Genomic DNA, 26701 nt, shown 5'->3' on the forward strand with positions numbered 1-26701 from the left:
AGCTCTTTGAGTGATTTGCTCCTAGAAAACGTCATCATTCTTGGCCAATCAGAGGCAAAGTGGGGCGGGCTATGGCGTCGTCATAGTAGTATACGTAAATTCTCGTTCACGTGTACTAGGCGTTGCCCCACTTTTGAAGTCGAAGTATTTTCGCCTTAAAAAGATCATTTTATTTTAGCAAAGCTGCTCCAGTTACTTTGTTTTGCAACGTCACTGCAGACAAAGGTAACTAAATACACGTTCAGCTTCATTAACATTAATGAGAAGTGCGATCTACGCTAATGTTTTTGTGTAATAATGAAACATGTGGGTAGACATGATTAAAAACAGGGTTATAAAGTCGTATTTGTAGATATAAATTATAATTATATAAATTATATGTATTTCCACGACAGTGATCTGCGCAATGGATAAAGACATGATGCTGATACACATCCTGAAGTCTGGAGGCGAGTCGACGCTCCTCGGTGGAGATCAGATGGTCAACGTGATCAGCAGCAAGAAGTTCATGTCACCTCAGACTGACAGAGATGGAGACCACAGGTTGTCCTCCCTCGATCACACAATCCACACCGCCCTGAGTGAAGAAAGCCCACATGTGATATTGTTTGGTCCTGAAGGCTCAGGGAAAACCTCTGCCTTGGAGAAGCTTCTACTGGATTGGGCTAAAGGAGAACGCCTCCAGAACTTTACTAAAATTTTACATTTCCGGTTGAGGGAATTAAAGGCTCTTAATGAAACGTTCTCTTTGGAGATGTTAATTCTCCAGCATTGTGATCACATCCCCCCTGAGTCCGTACCCCTAATTCTAGAGAGGCCCAATGAAGTGTTGGTAGTCTTTGACGATCTGGATCAATGCAAGCACAACCTAGACCCGTCCCTCTTCACCCTCTGTGCTGACCCCAACCAGGTGGTCTCATTGTCCTGTTTGGTGGCCAGCTTGCTTCACAGGTCACTGCTCAAAGGGGCTGCCTTTGTGGGGGCGTCCAGGCCCACGGAATGTCTGAAGCATCTGAGCGGCACCCAAGTGAATCTCCTGGGGTTCCTGAAGCCACAAAGAGAGGCCTACTTCAACGGCTTCTTTACCGACCCAACGAGCACCAACAAAGCTCTGGTGCACATGGAGAGAACCCTTGGCTTTTATGATATCAGTACCTCCCCAAGATTTTGTTGGACAGTTTGTAATATTTACAAGTCTCTGATGGATTCCGGAGGAAAACTTCCTGAGACGTTATCTCAGCTCTATGTTAGTGTTCTGGTCCACCTGCTTCAGACCTTGTCCCTGAACGACTCCTCCAAAAAAGAACTTGTGTTGGTGCTCGGAAAGACGGCGTCTCACTGCGCCCTGCAACAGCATCTGAGTTGCACCAAAAAAGAAATGAATTTGTTTGGTTTTGAACCGTTTCCCACTGCGGTTGGTATTTTCCTACGAGTATCTGGAGTCTCGTTCTCCTTCCATTCCCAAATGATCCTGGAATTCCTCTTGGCTGTTTCTTTCTTTCTGGACAAGTCGACATCTGAGGGTGTGGACGAGATGATGGAAAAGCACAAAGGTCGTGTAAAGTTTCTGGACGTCTTCCTGTCGGCCCTTTCAGAACCAGTTCAGCGAAAACCACTCGAGACCCAACTGGGAGAGTTTAACCCTGATCGAATCACAGATTTTAAGCGCTGGTTTAAAAGCACCTCGGATGTGACCCTGAAGGGATGTTACAAGGAAAAACATCACCACTGCTTCCATTTGCTCCATCAGGCTCAAAATGAGGACTTAGTGAAGGAGATTGTCACCCCCTCTGCACGAATAGGCATCAGCTACGGAGACCTGAGCCTCCAGGATTGTGTAACTCTGAATTATGTGTTTACGTGTCTTGGAGACATGAAGACATTAAATTTGTACCGGAGCAGGAATTTCACCGGGGAACAAGCGGAGATGCTGAGGCCAACTATGAGCTTGTCGCATGAGATCCAGTAAGTCGTTAAACATTCACAATCAGACGTCTTCCCTTTGCTGTCATGTGTGTAAAATCATCGGTATCGTGGGTCACAGGTTGTCATACAGCTTCCTGAACACTGCAGCCGTCCCTCATCTGGCCTCCGCCCTCAGCAGAGGACTCACCACGGTGCTGGATCTCTCTAACACTCTCCTCGGAGACGAGAAGTTTAAACTCCTCTGCCCTGGACTCAGAGACTGCAAGCTGCAGACGTTAAAGTAAGATTATCTCAAACTGTTTTACATTAGAAAATCACTCGCTTCAGCTCGTGATTCCTTCACCCTCTCCCTTTATTCTGCATAGACTCACAGTATGCAGACTGACAGAGGCAAGCTGTGAGGATCTGGTGTCCGTCCTGACTTCAGCCACCTCTCAGCTGATTGATTTAGATCTAAGGTGTAACCAGATCGAGGATCAGGGCTTCATTAAAGTATGCAAAGCATTACACAGTCCTCACTGCAAGCTCCAGAGGCTTCTGTATGTACCACACTGTTGATTTTATTTCATTAATTTTGCCAGTGATGTCTTATTTATGATTAAGTCTTACTTTATTTTCTTTATTATAAGGCTACTAGGCTGTGGGTTGACAGAGACATCCATAGAGGCTTTATCAGCGGCTTTATTGTCAGGCCAGTCACAGCTGAGAAAAGTGAACTTGAGACTGAACAACATCGGCGTCAGGGGAGTGGAGGCTTTGGCCAAATCACTGCAAGACCCTCATTGTAGACTACAACAACTGGAGTAAGTGTGGATTTCAAGATAATCAATCAGCTATCAATATTTCTCCATTAATCAGTTGCAAAACTTATGAAAATATTTTAAAATGGAAATGTGCCTTTTAATGCATCAAATATTCAGAATATTTGTGATACTGTTTTACAGCTGGTTGTAGGCAAAACACACAAGTTATCAGTTGTTTTTAATGCAGGAGTTCAGCGTAAGTATTCTTCCCTTTCAAATAATGTTGCAGATGTTAAGCTGTATTATCTAGTTTTGTGATCGGTCATGAAAAATCACCTGAAAAATACATTTCCCATATGCATATTTATACTTACCTGAAACCCATAACTTGTGTTTGTGTTTTATTCCAGTTTGTTCGACTGTCAGCTGACGGGTGAATGCTGTCCTTGCTTGAAGGAGGCGTTGATGTCGGAGCACTGCTCTCTGTCAGAGCTGGATCTCTCTGTTAATGATTTAGGCCAGGAGGGGGCGCTACTGCTCTGCCAAGCCCTGAGTCGACCCGGATGTCCATTACAAAAACTGGGGTAGAGCTTCTCTTCAGTGACTGAAAACCACTTTTTATTCAACATATTTTAATACAAAGTGAGTGAACGCTGTGCTTCACCCCCCCCCCAGCCTGATCAGATGTGAGCTGACGCCCTCAACCTTCAAGGAACTGGGCTCTGTGTTGAGAAGTGGGACGTCTGGACTGAAGTCTCTGCTGGTTGGTATGAACACCGTTGGTGACCAAGGGGTTAAACATCTCTGGGATGCTGTTGCTCATCCAAACTGCCTGCTGGAGGAGCTGGAGTGAGTTCAACACTCTCACATTTTCCTTGCACCATTTTTAACCTCACGTTGCACTAGATTAAAATGTGCATACATCTTTTGGCAGCGTTGAAATGACCGGTTTGACGGACGCCTGCGTGGACGACTTGTGTGCCACAATAAGAGCCAGTCAAACTTTAAAGACTCTGGAGCTGAGAAACAACTCTCTGACCGATGCGTCCGTCCCAGCCCTCGTCCAAACCATGCAGGAAAGCCAGAACATGCTGGAGATGAAGTAAGCCTGGTTCACGTCAGTTAACTGGAGAGTGCCTGAAGCCAGGGGATCTTAAACATGTCAAACTAACGTCCTTGTCTGTCTCCGATCATTTTAGCCTGAAGTACAACGACTTCTCCGAGGAAGCTTTTAACTTGTTGGAGGAATGCGACAAAATAAGATACTGAAGAGGAGCTCGATCCCACAGACACAGACACTTGTCAGGCTGATTAAAGGGCGTTATTTCCAGTTTCAGTGTGAAAAGAAATTGCTTTTATATTTCTTACATGAAAGTTTTGAATGTTTAACAAGCAACAATAAATTAATCTATTATAAAATTTTGGTTTTACACTTTTGTGTAATTATATATATCAAATTAGAGGTCACTATAGAAAATTATTAGTAATTTCATCACACAGTACTTTTCATAATCCACAACATAAATAAGATCCCACACTTTATTCTCATGATACAGTTTATTGAGAAATCTTGGGCACACAGATATTCCTTCCTGTCTGAAACAGGTCAGCAGCTCCATCTCCAGCTCTGCTGCTCACAACAGCTTAAACTGCTCATCCAAACTACTTCACACTAAAGCTGAGCGATTGTTCACTCTCCTGGCTCCGGGCAGAATCCAGCTTTTTGTGTGAGAGGTTGTCTTGACTGAGTTTTTGATTGACGAGTAAATATTCCCAGATTGCTTCATGTTTTTTACTTGACATTTGAATGTTGTAATGACTCATTTTTCTGTAGACCCCATTTGTCTCCTTTATCATAAAAACACTCATGACTCCTGAGATATTCCCGTGCATGACTGTAAGTCATATATAATTTAATTTTCCTCAGTATTTTTACTTTGGTACCTGATGTAACGCTTAGTTATTTCATTACTGCAGTAATGTTAAAATTCATAACCAATGCATAGTCAGCTAAGTAAATTTGCAGTAGACGTTTGAATGATGGCAGGATGTAGAATGTGTTTAACAATGGGAGTAATGAATGAAACTTCAGAAAATTAGGGTGTGGTGGCTTTTCAAAGAGCAAAATATCATTTAAATGAATACTGACGGTGTTTTTGTCTTTCTACAGAATGCAGCGATTATTTTTGTGACTCCGTTATAACTATTTCACTTGTCTTTATCTCTGAATTGTGCACTGAAATCAAATGCACAACAGTACTATTCTGGTTATCAAAAGTTTAGCATTAAGCATGTCCAAATAGCACCACAATCAACACTGCACATCTTTGGATCACCATCAGTATACCCATCAATTATGATTTCAATTGAATGTATTTCTCAGGATATGTGAACATAGAAAGATTTATTGCTTTATAATGTCGTACGGAGCACTGTGCACTCGCGTGAAGTTAATTAATATTGAACACGAGTCCAAATTCTACCCTGCACGTCCTTTGTCCCGGAGCAATACACTCATGGGGTGTGTGAAGTAGATCAGGTGAATGGTTGTCAACGGATCCAGAACTTTGTGGTTACATTTAGTGAGCAACATGCAGTTATTGGTTTTACAGCTGTACAATATATTACCAGTTTCACTAAAAGTCTATTTACATGTATAAAATGAGTTGTTTTTTTTACAGCAGCAGTGTAGAAATGCACCGCTAAGCTTTTGCTTTCATTTTTTCTTTTACTTTTAAAGAACTCACATACACAGCAATGTGCAGACAGATGTGTCTCTGGTCCAGTAAGCAACAATAGCAGGTGTAAACGTCACACAGTGTAAACCTGACTCAGAAAAACAAGGCAAAGCCTACGTCCCACGTTTGGATTTCCTCCACATCCAAGTCCTGTCTGGATAAGAACAACTCAAATAGTCCTTTCAAGACGTCAAACTGACGACGTGGCAAACACAGGCACGCATGAGGTGAATGGGGGGGGGGGGTAAAAACTCCCTCACAGATGTTAGTGGTCATGGGTTTCTCCATTGAGGTTACCAGTGTGACTGCTGTCCTTTGGTTTTAAGGTCTGATTGGGATTCCTGCTGCTATTGGAATAAATCTCCTCGTCCGAGCTGCTCTCGATGTCGCTGCGGTCGTCTTTGGACACCTGCGAGATTAAACACAGGAACAAGGTGAGGAAACGGACCACAGCCGCACTGGGAGGTTGTTGCGTGCTAACATGCTAAATGGTGATGCTTAAAACCCAATGCAGAAATGTTTACTACTGCCACGACATGTGAAAAAGTGAGCGTGCTAACTGGCTACCAACAAGCATCAGACACCAAATGCTGCTGTAGATGACGATAGGCAAATTAAAATCAGTTTCTATAGGGACATTTCAATCAGAAACAAACTTAGAACTCCTTGTGGTGTAAATAATAAAAAAAAAAGGATAACTACAAGAACGAGTCAAGAATGAATTGTCTAATTACGATTATTTACTGCACAATATTTTGTTAGCTTCACTCCAGGGGACAATAAATGTCAAAATTTGATGAAAAAATATTCTTTTGCATGTTTTACTGAAAAAATAAAACTCCATTCATTCATGGGGATGCTCGAGTAGACACACTGCTAAAGCCAGAACAGTCACCCTGTGGCGAGACCGAGCTGATGGGACAAACGGTGACACAACCACAGACAGACTCTACCTTTCCCTTGAATATGGCCTTGATGGCAATGCAGGCGATGAGGTAAAACCAGATGATGTGAAGAACCTGCAGCAACAGTAGCAACCCGTTGAGCAACCACCAGGCTCGGTATGGTCCAATGATCTCCCAGCTTTCAAACAGAACACTATAAACAATCCTGCAACAAACACACAGGCAGAGGTTGTTGGAGATCCAAACTGTGTGTAAAGTGTTTCTAAAAGTTAAATGCCACAAGGTTAGGAAAAACAAATTCATCTTGTATGTTAATAAGATCTGGTTTTTCTTACCAGAAAGGATAGATGACGAGACGAGCGATGAAAAAGCTGATGCTGAACACCACAAACAGGCCGTCACACAGCCTCTGGTATTTGGCGTAGTTAGCCAACTTTGCAGCCTTTGGGAACAGATAAACACCAATATCTCAGCTGTAGTCGCCACTTTTCCCTCTGAAGACATATTTAATTCCCCATACGTTTCAAAGACTTGAGTTCTAATTACATTAAGCGCAGCTAAACGTCAACTAACATCTGAACAGTCAGGTTTGCAGGATTAAACCGGAGGCGGCGTCTTTTCTTCTCGCAACGACTGCCTTGAGGAAAAAAAACAAAAGTGATGTCTTTACCTCGAGGAAGATGTCAGACGCGTCGTGCACACACATGACCAGCGAGCCAGCTCTTAGCATGTTGTTTGCATAGGAGAATGTGATGAGCAATATGGTGGCCAGGTGGTGGACAAGCATCATCATGAAATCCTGTCGTTGAAGAAAGAGTTGGGGTTTGTTAGGAGGAGCATGAATCTAAGCGGCGCTGTTTACTCAAATTAACTGATGACGTAAAAGAATGACAAAAAGTTGCTTTTGCTTTTGTTTTCTTCCACAAAGATTTTCAGTTAAAGTAACAATTAAAAGTCTCTGTGTAAACACTGATGTGAGGAAGTACAAAAAAAAAACCTCCTGCCAAACCAGTTCCGTGAACCAATGCTAATAGAATGGAGGGCATTTAATTGTGCACAAGTAAAACTAGTTTATGACAAACTGATACATGAAAAGAATTCAAAATGCGTGCAGAAAGGCTGTTGAAAGGGAGACAAACAAGCACGACTCACCTTACGTCGTATATCTATAAACTGGGAAAACATCAGCGACCAATAGAAAGCCAGCTCGGATACATAGTAGGTGTATTGTGCAGAGCTGAGAGGCTTTAGGAGGGAGTGGAGCAAAAAAAACACCTTCAGCAAATATGCAACCTCATTGGCCAGGTAAGAAAATTAAGCTGAACAGGTTATAATCACAATATAGGCAGTCCGGTATGATGATTATGCAGTTTATCAAGAAAAATTAATTACCTGAAAAGGGTAGTTGTACCAACATTTCCTCATATCCCACATCCAAGGAGACTATCAGAAACAGAGTACATGTGTGTGTCAGTAAATCACATAGAAAACACTCATTATTCTGGCTTTAAAAACATTTATTCAACTCACCACCCACAAATGGCGAAGGCCATAGATAAAAATACCCAGGTAAAATGTAAATCGCCACCTGAAGAGAAAAAAAAGACGTTACCTACAGTGTTTTCCGCACTATAAGGTGCACCTGAAAGCCTATAATTGTCTCATAAACCTACAGCGCGCCTTATAATAATAATATTAATAATAATAATCCTTTATTGTCCCACTGTGGGGAAATTTGTGGAATTCAAGTGGAGATGCAGGGGTGCAACTTATATATGAAATAAATCATAAAATTAGCAATTCATTAAAGGTGCGCCTTATAATCCAGTGCGCCTTATAGTGCAGAAAATACTGTAATTACATGCTAACATAATCCTAGGTTATATAGTGGTATTTTGAACCAATTAGCCTGACTTTAATATGATTTTTGTACGAGTTTGGACATGACGATAGCCAAGAGGGATTTAACTTTAAGGGGTATGGATGTCAGTCCAATAATTGACTTACAGATTTAATTTAAAGCCACCGCTACAGACCATGTGACGGTCACGCTAGCAGTTAATAAACAGAACAACGTGTTGGACTGACTCACTGACAATGAACATTTATGTCGCTTCTGGGCTCATGAGGGTGAACGGTGAACCTACATGCTCTCACAGAACTTTTTCTGCGTAATGGGCCGGTCCTGGTTCCGACGGACCCGAAACCATCTCTGGATTTTCCGTACATCCCAGTCGAGCTGCTTTGAGAGACCCTCCAGTTGCCGGGTATCTTGACTCTGAAAAGAAGACGAATAGCAATCAATAGCTGTAAAAAAACATCACGACACATATTTATTTATTCTTACGGTGATGGATTGTGCAGTAACATTTGTATTGCAGTGTGTAAGCCCCCCAAAAAATCTGAATGGACTGCAGGATCAGCATGGACTCTACCTTTTTAGACAGATACACCCTCTCCAGGACATCGTTGGGCTGAGCTTGTCGAGGCACTCCCGCCTGAATCTGAAGTATGTGGGCACAGGGTTTGGCCACGAGCCTGTTCACACACAGACCAAGCAAAAAAAATTAAAATGTGGGAGTGGGGGTGGAAGCAGGGACACAGACATGGTTTGTTATTAAGAGACTTTCACACAAGGACAAGGCGAGCCAGAGGAAGACGTTCCACCGTTGGGATGACAGAAATAAGTGAACCATTAGCTATTGGCTAAAGGCTTCCCTCACTGACATGAAATGTTCAGCATCAGCAGTTTTCCCACAAAGTAATGTTTGACGTGTGTGTGTGTGTGTGTGTGTGTGTGTGTGTGTGTGTATGTTCAGGGGGAGGGTGATCAGAAAAGGGGGGAGACAGAGGCAAGCTGTTGGTAGGGAATGTCGCACCCAGACTAAACACAGCATAACCACCAACCAGGCCGGCCTTTGTTGGGCCACCGATGGACAAAATACTGATGTTGCACCAGATCATTTGGTTTATTTAACAACAAACACTTAACATTAAACCCCAAAAACATTTGTTTGACTCCAATCTCTCCCAGACTCTTATGAGCCACAGTTTCCCCCCAGAAACAGGGAAGAGACTGAATGAACCGAGCCCTGGTTGGCCCTTAAAAGTGATGATCTCACTCAAAATGAAGCACTAGGAGAAAGTTTGTAAGGCCTCGAACTTGGTTGAGTTGTTGCACAAAAAAAACAAACAAAAAAAAGACAGGCTATGCAGAGTAGCTTCAAAAGTGAGGAACACAGAAGTTGAAGGAATTTAACAGTCATCAGTCTATTTTTAGGAAGCTATCTTGACAAAGGTAATCCGGTGTCTCCAGCCGGTCGAGTTTATACTCGATACTATATCATGATTATGCTGTTAATTATGGGGAGACTGGAAGATACAACATTAGATTCCTTTGGTCTATGAATAGGAAAGGGCTGGGGTGGGGGGAGACAATAATTATGTGTCACATGAGAAAGCAGAAGCAGATCCAGTCCTGTGCGTGAATTTGTTTGAACAGGCATTCGCTCCTTTAATTCCCTCCAACTTTGTGTGACTGCGACAGGAGAATCAGTCAACAGGGAGTTGGTTCTGTCTAGTTTCACCAACGTGTGTGCAAAGCTCAAGAATGAGTCATACGTTCAGACTGCTGCACGGAGTCACATTCGTATTATTATAATCCTATTTTTGGAGCTGTCTCTTGTTGTTTTTCCCCTTTCGCGAACAACGCGTTCAGACTTCAACCCCGCCGCTGTGCGCTCACGCAGAAACAGCTGCGCGTAAAGGAAGAACGTCAGAAACGCGTTCAACTGAAAAAACACACACACACACAAAAAAGACGATTTAATTTACCTTTCAAAAAGTTGTCTTAGTAGATAAACTCCCACAGCCAGCGGGAACGCGTACAGTAAGTGTTCCAGTCGTGGGTACTCCACTCCAGGTGGCGGACGCTCCAGGTCTGCCCAGGAAACATTTTCGGGAAGCCAAAATCGTTCACTCCAAATCCATGCCGAAATAAAGGAAGTCATCGGGGAGCAGAAAACTCGAGATCAGTTGTAGGAAATTAGGTTAATCCCGAGAAATTACTTGTTGGACATAGATTTGCTCAGGTTAAGTAAGTGGAACCTTTTGCGCCGACGTCCCCATCCGCACTTCAGGTTAACTCCCAAATGGAGCTCCACGCAGGGACCGCTAGGTTGACACGTAAAAGGCTGAGGCAACACCCACCGCAGATATTAGGCAACTTTCTACGTTTTCCTCCTCTCAAATATTGAAGCAGCCGTGTGCTAACCAGCTAGGGGCGGCTAACTTTGTCTAAGTTGCTCCTCCTGCGCGCAATTAGCGCACAACGTCATTTCATTAGCGGGTTTCGGTCTGTCCGCCCCGGAGCGCACACGGTGTGAATAGTTGGAGCTGTTTTGCTGCAGGATAAGTCAGTTGAAATCATTTAAAAGTCACAGTTGACGCTGAAAGCTGCCATGAACAGTAAGTAAAACAACAGATGAGTAAATAACAAGTAGCTGGTATTTAATGAGGAAGTAAGGGAGGATGTGTCCAAGTAGAACTCAAAAACTGCTTAAAAATATCTCACAAAACTTTCCACAAACAGTAACCAAGAACTGTTGTGGTTCCTTTTGCTATTTATGATTTTTTTTGTCTAATTTCTTTTGTTCTGTTTCTGTGGTTCCAAATGTCTATTTCCTCACAGGAGCAGATTTGTGTGATATCTTTTGCAGAACGTTATTCACACAAGAAATAACTACAGTGGTGTCTTTTGCTCTTTATTTTATTAAATGCTTTTTCTTAAATGTTTGTACATCCTGACTGGGATTTGGTTTCTTTGGGTTAACGTCCAGTGACAACTTTAAATATTTCTGTTTCTCTTCATTCAACATTTCATGTTGTGTAGTTTAAGTTCATCTTTTATTAGCTAATATCAATAAAAGAACACTGCAATACATGCACATTTATTAAAAATATTATCATCCGAAATGATGATAATGTTAGGATAAATCAACATCTCCAAAAAAGTGTAACAAGACATGAATATTACATTTCAATGGATGTTTTAATTTAATTGGAACAAAACTAGATACACAAAACAAAAACAGAATGCAAGCCTCATAAAAATTTGTGCACACACTTTCGGGATTATTAAAGTACATATCTGTCTACCCTGAGGACTTGAAACATTGGAAGAACAATATGAGTTTACAGGTTATAATCCTGACATCTGACAGATTTTCAGTTTGCTGTTTATCAGTCAGTTCCCTGAAACACCTGCCAAGACTAATGATGGGTTAACAGAATGCAAACCTCATAAAACTAAACCCGCCGCATCTATTGTCCAAGTGCAAGCATAATATTTGTCATGGTGTCACTGGATACCACCCACTCATCACATCAGCGCACTGCAGCCTATTTTCACACACACATATAGAGCAGACAATATAGTGTGTATATAGGTACAGGCCCTTAGACACACACACACACACACACACACACACGCACACACCTGGTGTTAGGCTTGAAGCCTGTGGGGCCTCAGGTGAGTTGTGATTGTTTTGGCCTCTACCAGCCTATCATTGATGCCAATGGTCTCTGCTTGCGTAGTCGTGATTGTTTTGGAAACCTTTATAGGAATTTGCACATACACAACATTTAAAAACACACACTGACTTCCAGCCAAACAAGTTTATACTCAGCTTCTTGTTCGTGAGTTGCACAGATAAAACCAATGCATTTCATAGCCGTGCGAGAAATTATCATTATGTTGAATCAGCTGCTTAGTCTTGAACACTTTCAATCAAGCTTTTGCATTACAAACTAAATAAAGGATTATTTGAAGGACTGTGATATTAAACCGAATTAGTTAGAGCTAAATGTAACTAATAAAGTGGTGCTGCAGGGCTTCGTGTTAGTAAAGGGGGGGTCAAATGGTTCAGGTCTTCATGTAAAGTGGATTCTCTCTGCACTTCTCTGTGTCAAGAACAGATGTTGCTTGCTTTTTGAGCCTCCTTATCTCCTTCACAGGAGATTTAGTATTCTCATTGGTGGGAAGATCCAGTTAGTAAACATTGTAAATTTAATAGAAAATAAAGCAGACAATAGAAATGGTTGATAATTGACAGCTGTCAATGATCAGTACTTTAGTTTATACATCTTTACATAATTTCTAGCTTACCCTGCAAACCGTGGTCTTGCTTTGTAAAATTCAAAGTCATTAAGAAACCCAGATCTTCCATTTCACTCAAACGTCTAATATAACTACTTGTATTTAACAAAATTTGAATAAAATCAGCAATTACAATGTTTAACACTTAACTACCTTGTTGTTTGCTCGCTGCAAACTGACAGCATTTTAGCTTTTCTCACAGAACGTGTGAAGTTAATATCACTGCAGGCTCTATAAACTGTCAGCTATAATTGAGATCTTTGCAGATAGCTGAGTCACATTCTCCTCTGAACATTGACCAGCCAGTTTGCACTGAGCAGGGTGAAGCGCGTCATTATCAAGCACTCTGTGTGATATAAGATTAGGCAATCGCTGATCTGGAAAAATGGTTGACACAAGGGCTGCTCATATTTGAACCATTGATCCTGTGGTATCAGTATTATACTAATACATATCACCATTAGTGATAGAGTGTGGTGTTGCCAGGTGTTCCACTTTGATTAGGACTATTCATTCATTTGGTCTCAATATGCAGAATGAAGAATAAGTAATATCTTAAAAATCATGACCTCCATGTGATTCAGCTAAATTTTAATGCAATTTATTTCTTTGATGTCTAATTTTTTTGGTTTAACATGTAATTGCTTTCATGCACATTAAGTAATGAAATATAACGGAGGAATGCTTTTCAAGGCCGGGGCACTGCTTTCTTTGATTGCACTGATTTAATCTCAACCTGACAAGTCAAAATATGCTGAAGTTGCTGTTGAACTTTACAGTCCAATAAAAGTCAAGCTAGCTTAACTATAAAAGAGATTGATAATATGCCTCATTCATGTAATGGTTACAGGATAACTTGACCCTTTAGGATGACATTTACGTCCAGTAATTTAATAAGGGGTGATATGGATGTGGGTGCAGCGTCTGCAGACTTTCTCTGGTTCTCCTCCATCCTGCAGGTTTTTCCACATCAGTACCAACTGTCCAGGGGGGAGGCTGGGCTCCCTGAACAAAACCCCTCTGTGTCAGGCAGCAGCTGCAGCTTCGGTGATGCCCCAGTCAGATACATGACCTACAGCTGAGAGGGTGCAGACTTCCGCCACAAAACGGGGGGGTCCTACTTTAGAAACCGGTCATCCATCCTGCATCAGGGGGAGCGTTTTAACCACATTCAGTCACACTCGTCTTCTCACCTCATTTAGATGTTTCCTGTCACCCGTGTCGGTTCAGACGTCGCAGGATGATCCCGTATACGTCGTCTACCGTCCCCTCAGCGCCCCCCTCTCCTACTGCTTGGACTGTTCCGTTCCACATCTGAAAAAATCTGACAGTTGGAGAAAGGCTCTTCATGTCAGGGACCGCTGTAGCCTCAGCACATTAGTACTAAAGCTCCGGGATCATCTAAGGTAATACTTTTACCAAGTTGAATTTGTAATCTTCTGACTGTACATTTATTTGTGTAACTTAATCCTAAAAAGGGAATTTTGCATCAACTATTCAGCTGCCTCCTCCACAAATACAAGTGTCATAGATAGACTCTTTTTTTTTTAACGTTTACCTTTATAAATACTTTTATTCTAAGAAGAGCAAGCCAGCTAAGATATTTATTTAAATCTCTCATTATTTACTCTTTATTTTGTGATGTATTTCTTTGTCTGTTCACTTGATTTGTAGTTATACTTTTCTTTCCAGACAAGTAAATGGATGAGAAAGAGCTCAGTGATCCCCTGAATAATGTGTCAGTCATTAAAGGTAACCCGGCTGCTTTACTGTTATATGGAAACATGGACACACAGAAATGAAGTGAATGACTTGACATCGTTTTGCTGTTCATGACTCTAACGTGACAAAGCATATTTTACTAACTCAGCGTGAGGAGAGAGAAGTGTGTGTGTGTGTGTGTGTGTGTGTGTGACTCTCTCTCTTAAGAGGAGCATCTATAGTCACAACAGCCAAATAGTTTATTGTGATTGCTGATGATGGATTTGATTTAAATGTTTCTGATGCCACTAATGTACACATATAGCACCTCAGCTGACTCAGGTGTGTTAGTGCAGTTTGGGCTGTACCAAATGGATTGCAGGGGTTTCCATGTGCAAACTTAGGACTGAGTGAATCAATTTTGCATGATGACTGAATCAGTGACGCCACACTGCGCAGCATATAAGCAGCACCAAGCAAACCGTTCATCCTGACAACGGCGTCTCATGCTTTTTCAAAGTAGTGAGGATATTCCTCACATTTGGCCATATAAGGAACATTCTGTGGGTGTAAATTAAAATCCGCCCGGGCAGTGAGATCAGCAGATTCTCTTGACTACTGTAGGCAGCAGTGCTAACCCTGATTCAGTTAAAGAACGTCACACTCATGGGGAGGGAACCCAGCAGCGAGGAAAGATAGAGCATGACGGCTCCTGCCTTCAGCACTCGAGCTAAAAAAAGACTTTCTCCTACATTTTTTTCTGGCGTCACTTGAGGCGGTATGATGCCCAATATCCCCACTAGTCAGAAGTATTTTGGGATGTAGACTAATCCTTTTATTACTGTTAGATATCAGCCTCTGACATTAAGATATAATGGATGTAATAAATCTTACTAAAGACGATATATCAGTTGAAATTATCTAATGCTCCCCAGAGAACATTAATTTACTCAAACAAACCCAAACCTACTTACAGGGAGCCCCCACACATTCCGACTGTCACTCATGCATATGCATGCATGAACACACACACACGCACACACACACACACACACACACAGAGTGGAGTGTCACCCATCCCTCTTTTGTCTGGCCGAGCAAGGCGGTCATGTGACCAGAGGGCGCCACCAGCCTCCAGTCTTCTCTTCATTTTCACAGGCGTCCATCAAGGCCGTCTCGTCGTGCTATTAATACCAAAACCTGTGTGTTTACACGACCGTGGATGACACACACAATGATGTCACGGTTTTCACAACAAATGCAGGGTTTTTCACGACAGTCCCGGCCTTCTAATGTGTCCATTTATGGCCCACATGCTTGACCTGTCCTGAGGCCAAAAACCTCCGTCTGCTATGAGGTCATCTCCTTTTCTAGCCATGTTAGATTAGGCGACAGAGTTATTCAGTGTGCTTTGCAAAGCCCAAAAATATGTGGGGTTTGTTTCCACCTCTGGGAAACACAACAGGGCCTTGACAACCGCGGGTGGACCGTTCCCTTTGTGCATTGTGTGCAGCAACAAGCTGCTAACAGGCAGGGTGGACGTGCCAGAGACCTGCTGGGTTAATGGAGAATATGTCATGAACGCTGGATAGGAAATTCAAACTCTATTTTTGGGTTATCAATTAGTTTATGTAATAGTCCCATTTTAATGTCCTGGGAAATCAACCGGTGTGTCAGGCATCTTTAAACATGGTGGAACTTTTCTGGAACCATCATCTATATTTAGGTGTTGAATTGCTGTCAGTTTAACCTTTAAATTCCAACGGCTAATATGAACCCTTACAGCTGGTTAATACTGTTTAGTCTAATCTGAATATGGATTTCTGATGTTATTTGTTTCCCCGTCAGATGACCTGACCAGGTCAAACATGGGGTCCTCTAGTGATTCAGAAAAATTGATCAAGCGTTTGAATGAGGAACTTCGAGAAGCCCAGGAGTTTGCGAATACTGAGAAGCACAAATGCATGGAGCTGCAAGGTAAAAACCCTAATTTGTGATGTCAGACACACACTGATCTCTTCCAAAATGTTGCACATACATAAACAACCACATATACATGAAATAAACGTCATTTTATTTCACAGGTATCCTTGAAGAAGAGAGAAATGAAAATAAACACCAAGCTGATGAATCTGCAAAACAGATCAAACTTCTTCAAGGTTCATCCTCAGTTTTTGTCAATCCCACCAGAATTATCTCCTTTTTTTTTTAACGCGGTTTGTGGCTCCGACAGGTCAGCTGCGACAGCTCCACGATGAGATGGTGATTCTCAGAGAGCAGCTGGATCTCTCCTCCGGGTCACACGACGAGCTGCAGGGCGCACGGGACGAGGCGAAGGCGCTGAAACGGGCCCTGGAGGTCGCCGCTGAGGAGAGGGGTCACGAGGTCGCCGCCATTCAGACGAACCTGTCGACGGCATCGAAGGACGTGGACAAATGGCGTCAGACTGCGAACAAATACGAGCGCGAGATCGACAACCTGCAGCGAGACCTTGAACAGCAGAGCAAGCAGTGGCAGAAAACAGCTGAAATACAAGGTTATTACATGAGACAGACAAAGGTGTGAAATATGGCTCCATTATTTTCCACCACCACGACCGGCTTGGGCAGAAGTGGGTTTGATGATGAATGAATGAATCTTCCCCCCCTCATTAAGAGAAATGATGTGTCAGTATACTCAAATGTGCACTCACCTCAGTAGATATGAGCTTTACTTTAAACCTGCACTTCATCTAAAAGCTTTTAAGCCTTTCAAAAAAACAACCTTTTTTCACAGCCAGCGAGCTGCAGTCCATGCAGATGGAGTGTAACGGCCTTCAGAAGGAGTGTTCCATCCTGCAGTCTGAAAAACAAGACATTATCAATGCCCACCAGAGGGAACGGAACAGCCTGCAAACGGAGTGCGCTTCTCTCAGGGCCGACAAGGAGGAAGTGTTGAAAATTCACCAGAGAGAGAAGGGAAGCCTGCAGAGCGAATATGCAGCGCTGCGGTCTGAGAAGGATGAGGTTCTGCAGAAACACAAGCAGTTGGAGAAGGACTTTGTGAGGTCAGATACGCATCTCCACCTCGTATGCATGCTCGCTTCTTTTTTATGAGACTTAACTGGTTCATCTCAGTCTCATTTTGTGTTGATTAGTTCGTGTGCCCAGAACATTGAGCTGAGCAACAGTGTCAAAGCCCTGGAGAGATCCCAACAGGAGTTGGAGAAGAGGATGGCGGCGCTGCAGCTCCAGAACCAGCAGGATAGCACCAAGCTGCAAACCCAACTGGACGAAGCAGACAGCCGCAGCGAGACTATGCAAAAGGAGGCATGTGATCAAATTGGACAAAAACGGAGTGATTAGTGTCTTAAGAGTGTCTTAAAATCAGGGCTGGGAATCACTCCCAGGGAGGATAAAACGTCTACCCTCACACCCGATTCACACAATCACATATTTCCTTCCTGTAACTGAACATTCCGTTCCTTTGTAAGTGTTTCTGCCTCCTTCGTTTAAGGCTTTACGACATATATGTTCCACATATACGTCTTCAAGGTATATGTAGAACAAATACCTAAGCATACCAGGTGTGACACATCAATGTAAGTACATGCATATATCTGTCATACCTAGTTAACCAGTAAACTTATTCACATGACTTATAATCATGTCTTATAATCAGTCAAAATGCTGCGTGGAGAAAGTTATTCCCATCTGAATCAAAAAGGAAATGACCAACATCTCATGTTCTTCCACTCTTATTGCCGTTTATGTTTAGTGGGTTAGAATAAAAATATAGTAAATCCCAAATGCACAATATGATGAACGCATCAGCTAAAAATACCCATTACATCCGGTATCGTTGTGCAGTATGCTGACATACAAGACTGAGCACATAGAGAGAACAGGAAGATGACAGCTCAGTGATAGATGACGGCGAGTTGGCAGGCGTTCAGAGCACAACCCCGTGAAGGAAAACTTTTCTTAAATGTATTCGCACCATATGAATCGGTTATGTTTTTCCTGGGGGGAGTGGCAGTGAGAAGAGAAAGGAATGCAAATACATTTTCATTTTATGTTGAGCTCATACTGTGAAGCCCTGCTCGGGAAAAAACAAAACCCACCAGGGACTCGTTTGGATCAATAAATTCAGAATTGAAAGTTATGCAAATATTTATTTTACTGTTACTTTTATTAAAAATGCTAAATGTGTTTCTCTAGTATGAGGAGGCTAAGACGGAGCTGTCGGACCTGAAAGAAAGATACGAGATGGCGGAACAGGAAAAACAGTCTCTGACGGCTGAACTTGAGGACTGCAAAGCCAACGTGAAGGAATTACAGGAGAAAGGAACCAAGGTGAGTATTTGTTTATTTCCTTAACAGAAAGGAAACGGCTTATCGTAGATGCTTATCGAATAAATAACAAAGATGTGGATGATGTGTGGAAATTTTGCTGTCAAGTTTAAAGACGGCACCGTCTCTTATCTTGAAACATCTGCAGCATTGGGTTCATCCTCTCTTCCAGCCATGTGTGACTGTATGAACACCAATCAGAGACTCAGATGATTGACAGAGTGGTTTATTAAAAAAAAAGCTGTACCCAACTAAAGTATGTCCCATTGGGGTTGATTGCTATCATATACCTTCCCTTCTGTAGACGTCCCTATTGCTGCCTGTTCAAGCCATAGTCATCGGCCTTATCCTGGCTTTGCTGTATTGGTGCTTCGGTGCAATGTGGTAGTAAGGTACACATTACTCCTGCCGAGTCGGCACGTCACTTCATTTCCATCAGTGTTTTTGACCATCGCATGATTTAATCCGGGGACAGGGTTCCAAATCTCTAACCTAACCTCTCTAATTAGACATCTGGCATCTGTTTGTCGTGTCTGGTTGGCTAACGCTTAACAACTGTCGCTCTCACTCGGCTTCCGATTGGTTTTTCTGTTTTATCTGCACACACATTCTCTGTGCGCTGCATTGGTCTCTCAAGCTGCCTCTTGTCAAAGCTTTGGCAATTTCTGGGGGGGGGGGGCTATTTTCATATCATATCTGAGGGTGACGCTCATGTTTCCATTTCTGTGGTATGGCTTCTTCTTTTTTTCTCAGAAGCCGTGGATGATCTGGGGGCCGGTGGTCGCTGTGGCTCTAACTGCTGTGACGGCTGCTGTGCTCTTCAGGAACTGAGGACAACATGCTTTCATGCGCACACACACACACACACACACACACACACACACACACACACACACACACACACACACACACACACACACACACACACACACACACACACACACACACACACACACACACACACACATCCATATTTGTTATCAGATTTCTTTACCCCCATATCATATCTGCACTATTACGGAGGAGGGCTCATATACTAAACCCTGTTTAAGTTTTAAGATACTCTATTTTAGATGACAGAGAGGTTCATGAAAGAATGTCAGTTTTGTGTGCAAATGAATAAGTTGGTTTGTATTTCTGTTATTTAAAAGAAATGCATTTTCAGCTGTTTCGTGTTTACTATCATGATTTTTAGGTTTATTAATGAATGTAAAGGTTTTAGGTGGATCACTGGAATTTAAACCTCCCTAAATGTCAGAATAATAAATATTATATCAATACTACAGCCAATGATTGAGTGCATGATGATTCCCACAAATAGAAAACAAGATATCAGGACATCATGATGGACATGAATAAGGTATGAAGCACTGAAATTCTTATATTAGATATTTTCTTAGATGTTTTGGATTGTATGAAAAAAAACAACACTTGAAATTCATTATGAACTTTAAAAGATTTTCTCAATAAGGATATTGATGTATAATCAATTTTAAGCTGGAGGAAACGCTTCGTTATGTTGGACCAAAAAATAGTGCAGAAGGGTCATAGATATTACAGGACTTTGGAGACACCTGGGGAAGGTATCTGAGCAGGAAATGAAAACGTATCTCTCATCCCAGCATCATCCATCAATTATCTCTTTATTAGTTCGCAGTCTGCATAACCGTTGCAATGAATAAAGGCAAGTCAGCATTACACGACGCTATACTTTAAATGCTTAAAGCTTAGTGTTGTGTTTACTGCATGTCATCACAGGAATCCAGTGTAACATGAAATGGATTTTTCTCAACTGCTAAATAGGCTCAAACGGAAATTTGATATACAATACATTAAGACTTATCTCATGATTTTACATTTGCATGCACTGTGATTTTTATTGTTTATTGAAAATGAACATATTTGCAGTATTTATGATAATTTGCTCACATAATCACATAGCCATAGTCACATAATTCTAAATATTTTGTGGAAACGAAAAAAGTTCTATTGTGTCTTTGGTTTCAAATTTATGAATGAAGTGCTCTAATTTGTTAAGAGTCAATAAAATTAAAGTTCTTAAACACAAACACACTCTAAGTGTCATTGCATAATCAGACTGTTATAGAAGCCATCACGTTTTTTGATAATCTGCAGTAGCCAGATAATCCAACTGCAGGATTTTTTTTCAGAATGACATGTCTCTGTTCAGATCTTTGTAATTTGTCTTTATCATTTGTTTTCAACACAGAATAGAAATATATTTTGAGTTATTTTGCCTCCACCCTGAAGCTAAATAACTTTTCCTGTTTTACCTGGTAACTCATGAACCTTGTTTGATTTGCCTTTAATGAACTTCCTTTAATATAGATGGTTGATCCTGGATCAGGAAGTGCACGCTGTGTTTTCTTTGCTGAGGTTTCCTCAGGTGAGCAAATGACAGAATGACCCTCGTTGCTCAATTGGAGTTGCTGAACCACAGAAAGATGTTTTTCTCTGACGGATGAGACCTAAAGGTTCACACGTTTCTGGACTGAGAGGAAAGTTGTAGCTCTTATCAACATGGGAAATAATAAAACCTCACTCAGTAATCAGCTCTAGAAAAATATCCATAATGAAAACTAGATGTGATTAAAATGTTTTGGGGGGTTCAGTTTTAATGAATCATAAAAACATTTTGTGACAGCATAAATGTCTGGTAATATTTTCTCTGAGGCACTTTACATATTGTTGCATTATTTTTCCTCAGTGTATCCAAATTAAATAGATTTAATATAGTAAAATTTCACAGTAGCCTTACGCTTACCCTTAAATTTAACGTATAATGTCTTCTGTAGCTGTGGAACTACTGATTTTACTAGTTTTGATGTCATCAGGGTTACATTATATTGCTTTGGGCTTCAGTCAAAGTGACTTTAGGTCTGTGATAAAGCGTAACCCCCTCGTTTGTTTGAATTGAGCTAATCTGTTTTTGCTGAAATACTAAAATCCTCACTGTGCTGTTTATTGACATCCCATAAACCTTTAAACCCACTGATCAAACTGACTCCGACTACCGTTCCTGCATGACAATTCATTCTTTTAAGACCACCCTTCAATCCAGTTTGGATAGCAAAGGTTTGATGGGTTTCTATTCTTATTTAATGTGACTGTGGGTGGCATGCATCTGCTGGTAGATTATGGGGTTACGCACTGCAGTGACACCCTTTCAGCAGCCTGACCACAATGATTGCAGGGCCATGCAGGAACACATTTCATTATCAGGCCAGCGCTCCAGAGGAACCACTGGAAACCATCATAATGCATCTGATTCTCAGTTTTCCTGCGATATATTTGCTGTGTCGTTCCCCGTCTTCCTGATTCAACACTGTCAGGATTCAAGGTGACAAAGAGTTCAGGCAACCTGGGAAATACACTCATCATGTGAGCAATTTGAGGACAAGCTCCACCATATTCACCCAAATGAGAATGATTCCCACACATGGTGAGCATCCCTTTGGAGATGCCCTGTCCATTTGTTCTGCTCTAGTTTGTATGTAGGTCATCTGTGGTGGAAGAGGGACGCAGCAGAGCAGCAGCTGAATTAGATGGCATTTCTACTGTGTAATATCAGGCTACATGCAGCTCTAATTGCTGCTCATTTAAGTCCATTTTACACAGAATGAGTATTGTAATTAAAACCAACAACCTTAATCAGGACACTGAAAGGTTAAGCCTGTATTCTGCCAAATATTACCTTACCATGTAAATCCATGATCCAACCATGAATGGTCTATTTCCTGGAAAATAACTGTACTTTTATTTTTGTTTTGTTTGTTGCGGGTTGTCATCATAGAAATCTTACAAATTTGTCCATATTCCTGAATCTTTAGCTAAAACCCCCTCCACCCCTTTCCCCCAAAATTTAAAAAATGATTTGATTTATGTTGAGATACACTAAATATATCATAAACACGTGACTTTTAAAGAACATTTTGATACCCAGAACATCTCGAGTCGGTGTCACCTCTTGAGGGCAGTGTGTTCATGTTAAGACCAGAGAGATTTCATCTGCTCTGTTTCCTCACTTCAGTGAAGGAAACCTCACTAAATCTACGACAGACGTCAAACCAAGTAATCCACAGCTGGATTAGACGTCTGTTCCCAGAGCCTCGCTGTCAGCTGAACCCAAAACGATGAAGACTCAGACGGTGGATGTCCTGATACAGACACACACAGTACTCTCTGCTAAAACCCCCTCAGATCCTCACTGCTGACACCAAACCTCCTTTATGACACCCAGTGGAAAATTTTGGATGCTGATGCTGGAGATTGAATGTGGATGTATGTGTGTGTGTATGAGAAAGAAAATGAACATCAACCATTTGCTAAAGCTCCTTTGGACCAACTGTAAAACACTGCAGGAGGAGAGTTCCATCAGGATTGACTCAAAACCATCACTAAATAATTAGTTTCACGTAAAAATCACATATTTCATTTATTAATCTGGAAGTTGCTTCTATGAACATCCACATACCACTGGGGTATACAGTATTTTATTATTTTATTTTAAAGAGTCCAGCTGTCATGTTGTGTGCGTTCACTTTAAAAGCCTGACCGACTAACGGAGTGGCCCGGCTCCCCCAGTGATGAGTAATAATCAATGAGTTTATTCAGAGCAAACATAATCTGACAGGACTAACTCTACTCCACAAAGACTTTTTTTTTTCATCTTAAATTTAAGTTATTTATATTTTCAACATGTGCAAATAAAGATTTCTGCAGCCTCTCTGCCTGTGACAAAAGAAGCAAGGAAAATAATCATTTGAAAAGTAAGTTTTTACTTTTTATTTCTACATTTTCTGCCATTTGATGGTGTTTTATAAGTTGTTTTGCTGAATTATTATTTTTTTAGTTTTTATCACACACAGAATTTACCTCCCCCCTGATGTACTATGCTTAGATATGTGTTGTTTTTGCAGGTAAAGCATGGCGGCTGATCTAAATGTGGTGAACTTGTTCATTATTGCTGGGGGGACACTAGCTATTCCCATTCTAGCCTTTGTTGCTTCTGTCCTCCTTTGGCCTGCAGCCCTAATTAAAGTTTATTACTGGTAAGGTCCAGTCTCTCCATTTATTTGTTTTATGACATAAATCAGTTAAGAAATAGCTAAAAACAAAACAAAACCATGATTTTCATCAAAATACATCTTATTTTTCTTAAATCACACACATATTTGTGAAGAATCTCCCTTTAAATGATTAATATGATCATTGTTAACAAACACGTGTCTCAGAGGCCTCCTTACCCGTTAGTACTAACCTTGTGAGCTTATAACGGCTCACCACCCTTCATTAACGGAGTGATGTTATCCATGCTGCCTTCAGGTACTGGAGGAGGACTCTGGGCCTGCAGGTGCGCTATGCAGACTGCGGCGGCTATCGCTTCTCTTACACCTACAGAGGAAAGCCTGGGATGAGACCTTCCATTTTAATGCTGCACGGCTTCTCCGCTCACAAAGACACGTGGCTCACTGTTGTCAAGGTCGGGTCCCGCAGCACCGAAGAGTAAATCTTAATGTTAATGTAAAACCAGACTGAGGACATTTAAGTGCAAGTAGTTTAAGGATTACAAGAACAGAAAGGCTGAAAGGGTTTGGATTTTCTAAGTCAGCTGTTAATCATTTATTATCTCAGAACAGACTGTGGAATTCATGTTTTCAATATGACTTTCCCAGATGTAGTTTGAGCAGCTTGATCAGTTTAGATCAGGAAATGGAGTCCATAAACATCTGAATTAGTGAACTACTCTCAAACAAAAATGAACTGAATGTGGAATTCCCACAGACATTCAAAAGTTTTAAGGCTACAAAAGCTGTGACATTAAAATTCCCATATAAAACATAAGAAAAATGTCTCTGATTGTGTGGATGATTCCAATCATTATAGACTCTTGGCTTCCAAGAATTCATTTCAGTAAAGTTGTATGTTTCTTCCTTTATTGTTCTAGTATCTACCCAAACATCTGCACATAGTGTGTGTGGACATGCCTGGTCATGAAGGGACCACACGCACCAACACAGATGACTACTCCATTGAGGGACAAGTCAGACGGATCCATCAGGTACGTAGAGGACAGAACATTTTAATATGTACAGAAATTATCCCATTAAAGTCCACTTTTGTCCTCACTTCTTCTCAGTTTGTGGAAACCATCGGTTTGAACAGGAAGCCTTTCCATCTGGTCGGAACCGCCATGGGGGGGAATGTAGCTGGGGTTTACGCAGCCTGCTACCCTTCAGAGATCTGTGGCATGACTCTTATTTGTCCAGATGGTCAGTCAATGTGTCAGTGTACTGCATTAATAAGAAAACATTTGTTTTACCAGGTCTAAATTTAGATGTAGAAATGAGTAAACTCTCATGTTTTCAGTGGAGATGGGGGGTTGGAGGCAATTATCCTGATGAGATCACAGTAATGGAAAGTTAGAAAGAGGAGTGAGTTTATGACATATCAAATAGAATGCAGGTAATAGAGTCTGTTGAAGAAGCTAACATTATTAAACTGACAGACTGCAATACATCCTCTACATTGAAACTAGATCTGTCTTTGCTTGTTAAATAAAATGTTTGGTAGCGAACTACGTGTGCTCATAAATCATTCCCTGAAAGCATTTCACTAAAATATAGAAATAAAATTATTTTCCATTTGATTTCTGATTAATAAAGGCAAGCAGACTTGTGAAAAACACTTCAAGACATTTGACCTCTCACACAAGTCGTATCTTAACTTTATTTACTTGCGTTTGTGGCAGAAATAGAAGTCTGGGGAGGCTCCTCTCTTCCCATAAGTGCACAGACTTGGGTTTGCCAGAAGCAAAGTTGAATCATTCTCTATTTACCAGGAAGGAGGGAGATTCTGAATTGCATTATGGGAAATGTAGGATGCAGCATTTCCATGCAAGGAACTACAAGTGGATATTTTGACCTTTGATGCTTAGATTCTTATCACCAATAGTTCCTCATGCAAGTTTTCCTAATTCATCGAATGACTGTAATAAAAAGAAACATTGGAAAGAAATAAAATTATTCACACAGAGTAGGACTCAAACCAAACCATTCATCTGTTATTTCTCTCATTTTATCTGGTTACTAGCGTTTATTGTTCCAGTCAAAATCTGAGTTTGTTAATACTCATGTCATCACTTTCTGATTAAAAACCCCCAAATTTTATCCTGCAGGTATCAAACACCCACACGAGACCAAATTTGATAATCATCTACAGGACCTGGAGCAGAGCAATTATACATTAACCATCCCACTAATCCCTACAACACCTGAGGAGATGGAGGACATGTTCAGACTTTGTTCACATGTTCGCTTTAAGATCCCTCAGCAGGTCAGGTCCATAAAACTTATGGAATTCATCTTGTGTGTACTTGTAATACACTGAACTAATTCCATAAAGCAACTTTATTTTGCAGAAACTGATTTTTTTCCTTTCTTTGGTTAGATTCTTCAGGGACTGGTAGATGTTCGACAACCTCACAACACATTTTACCAGGAAGGTTAGTACATTGTGTTTGGAGACATTTTGCTCCTAAGCATTAGAATATTCTGATGCACCACTAATGGCGTCTCTTTTTCTGTCAGTGTTTATGGAGATTGTCAGTGAGAAATCAAGATATGCATTACAACAGCATTTACACCTGATCACTGCACCTTTACAAGTAATATGGGGCAAACAAGACCAGGTAATGTATAGCATTACACAAATGACACACACGGAGACCTGTCAGATTTTTCTTCTGGAGGAATTTGGTGAAACTTGCACCTCAAATGCAACTGTTTACATCTCTGCAAGAACCATTACACCCATGCACTTAGAAGCAAAAGCATAAGAGTATTTTGCAAAACAAGCAATAAAATGTGAGATGACTCATTTTGCTGAAACTCTATCTGCATGTCCCATGTTTGACCAGGTGGTGGATGTCTCTGGAGCTGCAGTCATCTCAGAGATGGTGCCTGGATGCAGGATTGACCTGCTAGAAAACTGTGGACACTCTGTTGTAATGGAGAGGCCTTGTCGGACAGCCAAACTCATCTTGGAGTTCATTATCCTGCAGCAAGATGCCAGGGGTGACACAAAGAAATCTTCCTGAGCCAAAGACTTTTAACCCTTTCACTCCATTTGCAATTGCAATGCAATTCACGTTTTCTTTGTGTAAAGACGGGCTGCAGAT

General features: G+C 41.3%; 4 protein-coding genes and 1 long non-coding RNA gene across 12 annotated transcripts; 3 read left to right on the top strand and 2 right to left on the bottom strand.

The window, feature by feature from the left end:
* The first annotated feature begins 75 nt into the window (after positions 1-75).
* Positions 76-4008, top strand: si:ch73-233m11.2 (NACHT, LRR and PYD domains-containing protein 3). Its single transcript, XM_068328773.1, has 9 exons — positions 76-225; positions 396-1965; positions 2045-2206; positions 2292-2465; positions 2556-2729; positions 3080-3253; positions 3345-3518; positions 3604-3771; positions 3869-4008. The coding sequence occupies exons 2-9, from the start codon at positions 407-409 to the stop codon at positions 3936-3938; spliced, it is 2655 nt and encodes an 884-aa protein (XP_068184874.1). The 5' UTR covers positions 76-225; positions 396-406; the 3' UTR covers positions 3939-4008.
* Positions 4009-4158: 150 nt separating this feature from the next.
* LOC137604791 (ceramide synthase 5-like) lies at positions 4159-10519 on the bottom strand. Its single transcript, XM_068328852.1, has 10 exons — positions 10147-10519; positions 8748-8850; positions 8460-8590; positions 7843-7900; positions 7705-7755; positions 7465-7557; positions 6983-7111; positions 6648-6754; positions 6361-6517; positions 4159-5816 (listed from the first exon to the last, which is right to left on the bottom strand). The coding sequence occupies exons 1-10, from the start codon at positions 10320-10322 to the stop codon at positions 5673-5675; spliced, it is 1149 nt and encodes a 382-aa protein (XP_068184953.1). The 5' UTR covers positions 10323-10519; the 3' UTR covers positions 4159-5672.
* A 129-nt stretch (positions 10520-10648) lies between these two features.
* Positions 10649-21205, top strand: slmapb (sarcolemma associated protein b). 5 transcript variants are annotated; one of them, XM_068328837.1, is made up of 12 exons: positions 10652-10779; positions 13429-13555; positions 13672-13875; positions 14162-14221; positions 16019-16147; positions 16255-16329; positions 16404-16706; positions 16946-17216; positions 17307-17478; positions 18370-18504; positions 19255-19350; positions 19385-21205. In XM_068328837.1, exons 4-11 carry the CDS (start codon positions 14170-14172, stop codon positions 19330-19332), a joined length of 1215 nt encoding a protein of 404 aa, XP_068184938.1. In that variant the 5' UTR covers positions 10652-10779; positions 13429-13555; positions 13672-13875; positions 14162-14169; the 3' UTR covers positions 19333-19350; positions 19385-21205. The 5 variants fall into 5 exon arrangements, with proteins under 5 accessions (XP_068184922.1, XP_068184938.1, XP_068184903.1 ...); XM_068328802.1 differs by adding an exon at positions 18806-18893 and having other exon boundaries at positions 19255-21148; XM_068328821.1 differs by lacking the exon at positions 13429-13555 and adding an exon at positions 18806-18893 and having other exon boundaries at positions 10649-10779; positions 19255-21148.
* LOC137604822 (uncharacterized) lies at positions 19222-25672 on the bottom strand. Of its 2 annotated transcripts, none has more exons than XR_011037671.1 (4): positions 25259-25672; positions 24652-24815; positions 23783-23916; positions 19222-19342 (listed from the first exon to the last, which is right to left on the bottom strand). It is a non-coding gene; the product is annotated as an uncharacterized lncRNA (long non-coding RNA). The 2 variants fall into 2 exon arrangements; XR_011037670.1 differs by having other exon boundaries at positions 24652-24919.
* Positions 21657-26623, top strand: abhd6b (abhydrolase domain containing 6, acylglycerol lipase b). 3 transcript variants are annotated; one of them, XM_068328884.1, is made up of 8 exons: positions 21657-23573; positions 23848-24004; positions 24470-24583; positions 24662-24794; positions 25700-25857; positions 25972-26026; positions 26112-26212; positions 26441-26623. In XM_068328884.1, exons 1-8 carry the CDS (start codon positions 23449-23451, stop codon positions 26618-26620), a joined length of 1023 nt encoding a protein of 340 aa, XP_068184985.1. In that variant the 5' UTR covers positions 21657-23448; the 3' UTR covers positions 26621-26623. The 3 variants fall into 3 exon arrangements, with proteins under 3 accessions (XP_068184985.1, XP_068184976.1, XP_068184967.1); XM_068328875.1 differs by having other exon boundaries at positions 21657-23291; positions 23442-23573; positions 24470-24794; XM_068328866.1 differs by having other exon boundaries at positions 24470-24794.
* The last annotated feature ends 78 nt before the right edge of the window (positions 26624-26701 follow it).

This window comes from Antennarius striatus, chromosome 2 (assembly GCF_040054535.1).
Source record: "Antennarius striatus isolate MH-2024 chromosome 2, ASM4005453v1, whole genome shotgun sequence".
Taxonomy (NCBI): Eukaryota; Metazoa; Chordata; class Actinopteri; order Lophiiformes; family Antennariidae; genus Antennarius; species Antennarius striatus.

Bases quoted from the DNA above. Each gene is read 5' to 3' on its own strand.
- si:ch73-233m11.2 (XM_068328773.1), top strand. From the start codon at position 407: ATGGATAAAGACATGATGCTGATACACATCCTGAAGTCTGGAGGCGAG. The intron at 2,466-2,555 runs GTATGTACCACA...CTTTATTATAAG, and splicing joins TGCAAGCTCCAGAGGCTTCT to GCTACTAGGCTGTGGGTTGA. The intron at 2,730-3,079 runs GTAAGTGTGGAT...GTTTTATTCCAG, and splicing joins TGTAGACTACAACAACTGGA to TTTGTTCGACTGTCAGCTGA.
- LOC137604791 (XM_068328852.1), bottom strand. From the start codon at position 10,322: ATGACTTCCTTTATTTCGGCATGGATTTGGAGTGAACGATTTTGGCTT. The intron at 8,591-8,747 runs GTAGAGTCCATG...TCTTCTTTTCAG, and splicing joins GGGTGTATCTGTCTAAAAAG to AGTCAAGATACCCGGCAACT. The intron at 5,817-6,360 runs GTAGAGTCTGTC...TTAATCTCGCAG, and splicing joins AGGCCATATTCAAGGGAAAG to GTGTCCAAAGACGACCGCAG.
- slmapb (XM_068328821.1), top strand. From the start codon at position 14,170: ATGGATGAGAAAGAGCTCAGTGATCCCCTGAATAATGTGTCAGTCATT. The intron at 14,222-16,018 runs GTAACCCGGCTG...TTTCCCCGTCAG, and splicing joins TAATGTGTCAGTCATTAAAG to ATGACCTGACCAGGTCAAAC. The intron at 16,148-16,254 runs GTAAAAACCCTA...TTTATTTCACAG, and splicing joins CAAATGCATGGAGCTGCAAG to GTATCCTTGAAGAAGAGAGA.
- abhd6b (XM_068328866.1), top strand. From the start codon at position 23,449: ATGGCGGCTGATCTAAATGTGGTGAACTTGTTCATTATTGCTGGGGGG. The intron at 24,005-24,469 runs GTCGGGTCCCGC...TTATTGTTCTAG, and splicing joins CGTGGCTCACTGTTGTCAAG to TATCTACCCAAACATCTGCA. The intron at 25,858-25,971 runs GTCAGGTCCATA...TTCTTTGGTTAG, and splicing joins GCTTTAAGATCCCTCAGCAG to ATTCTTCAGGGACTGGTAGA.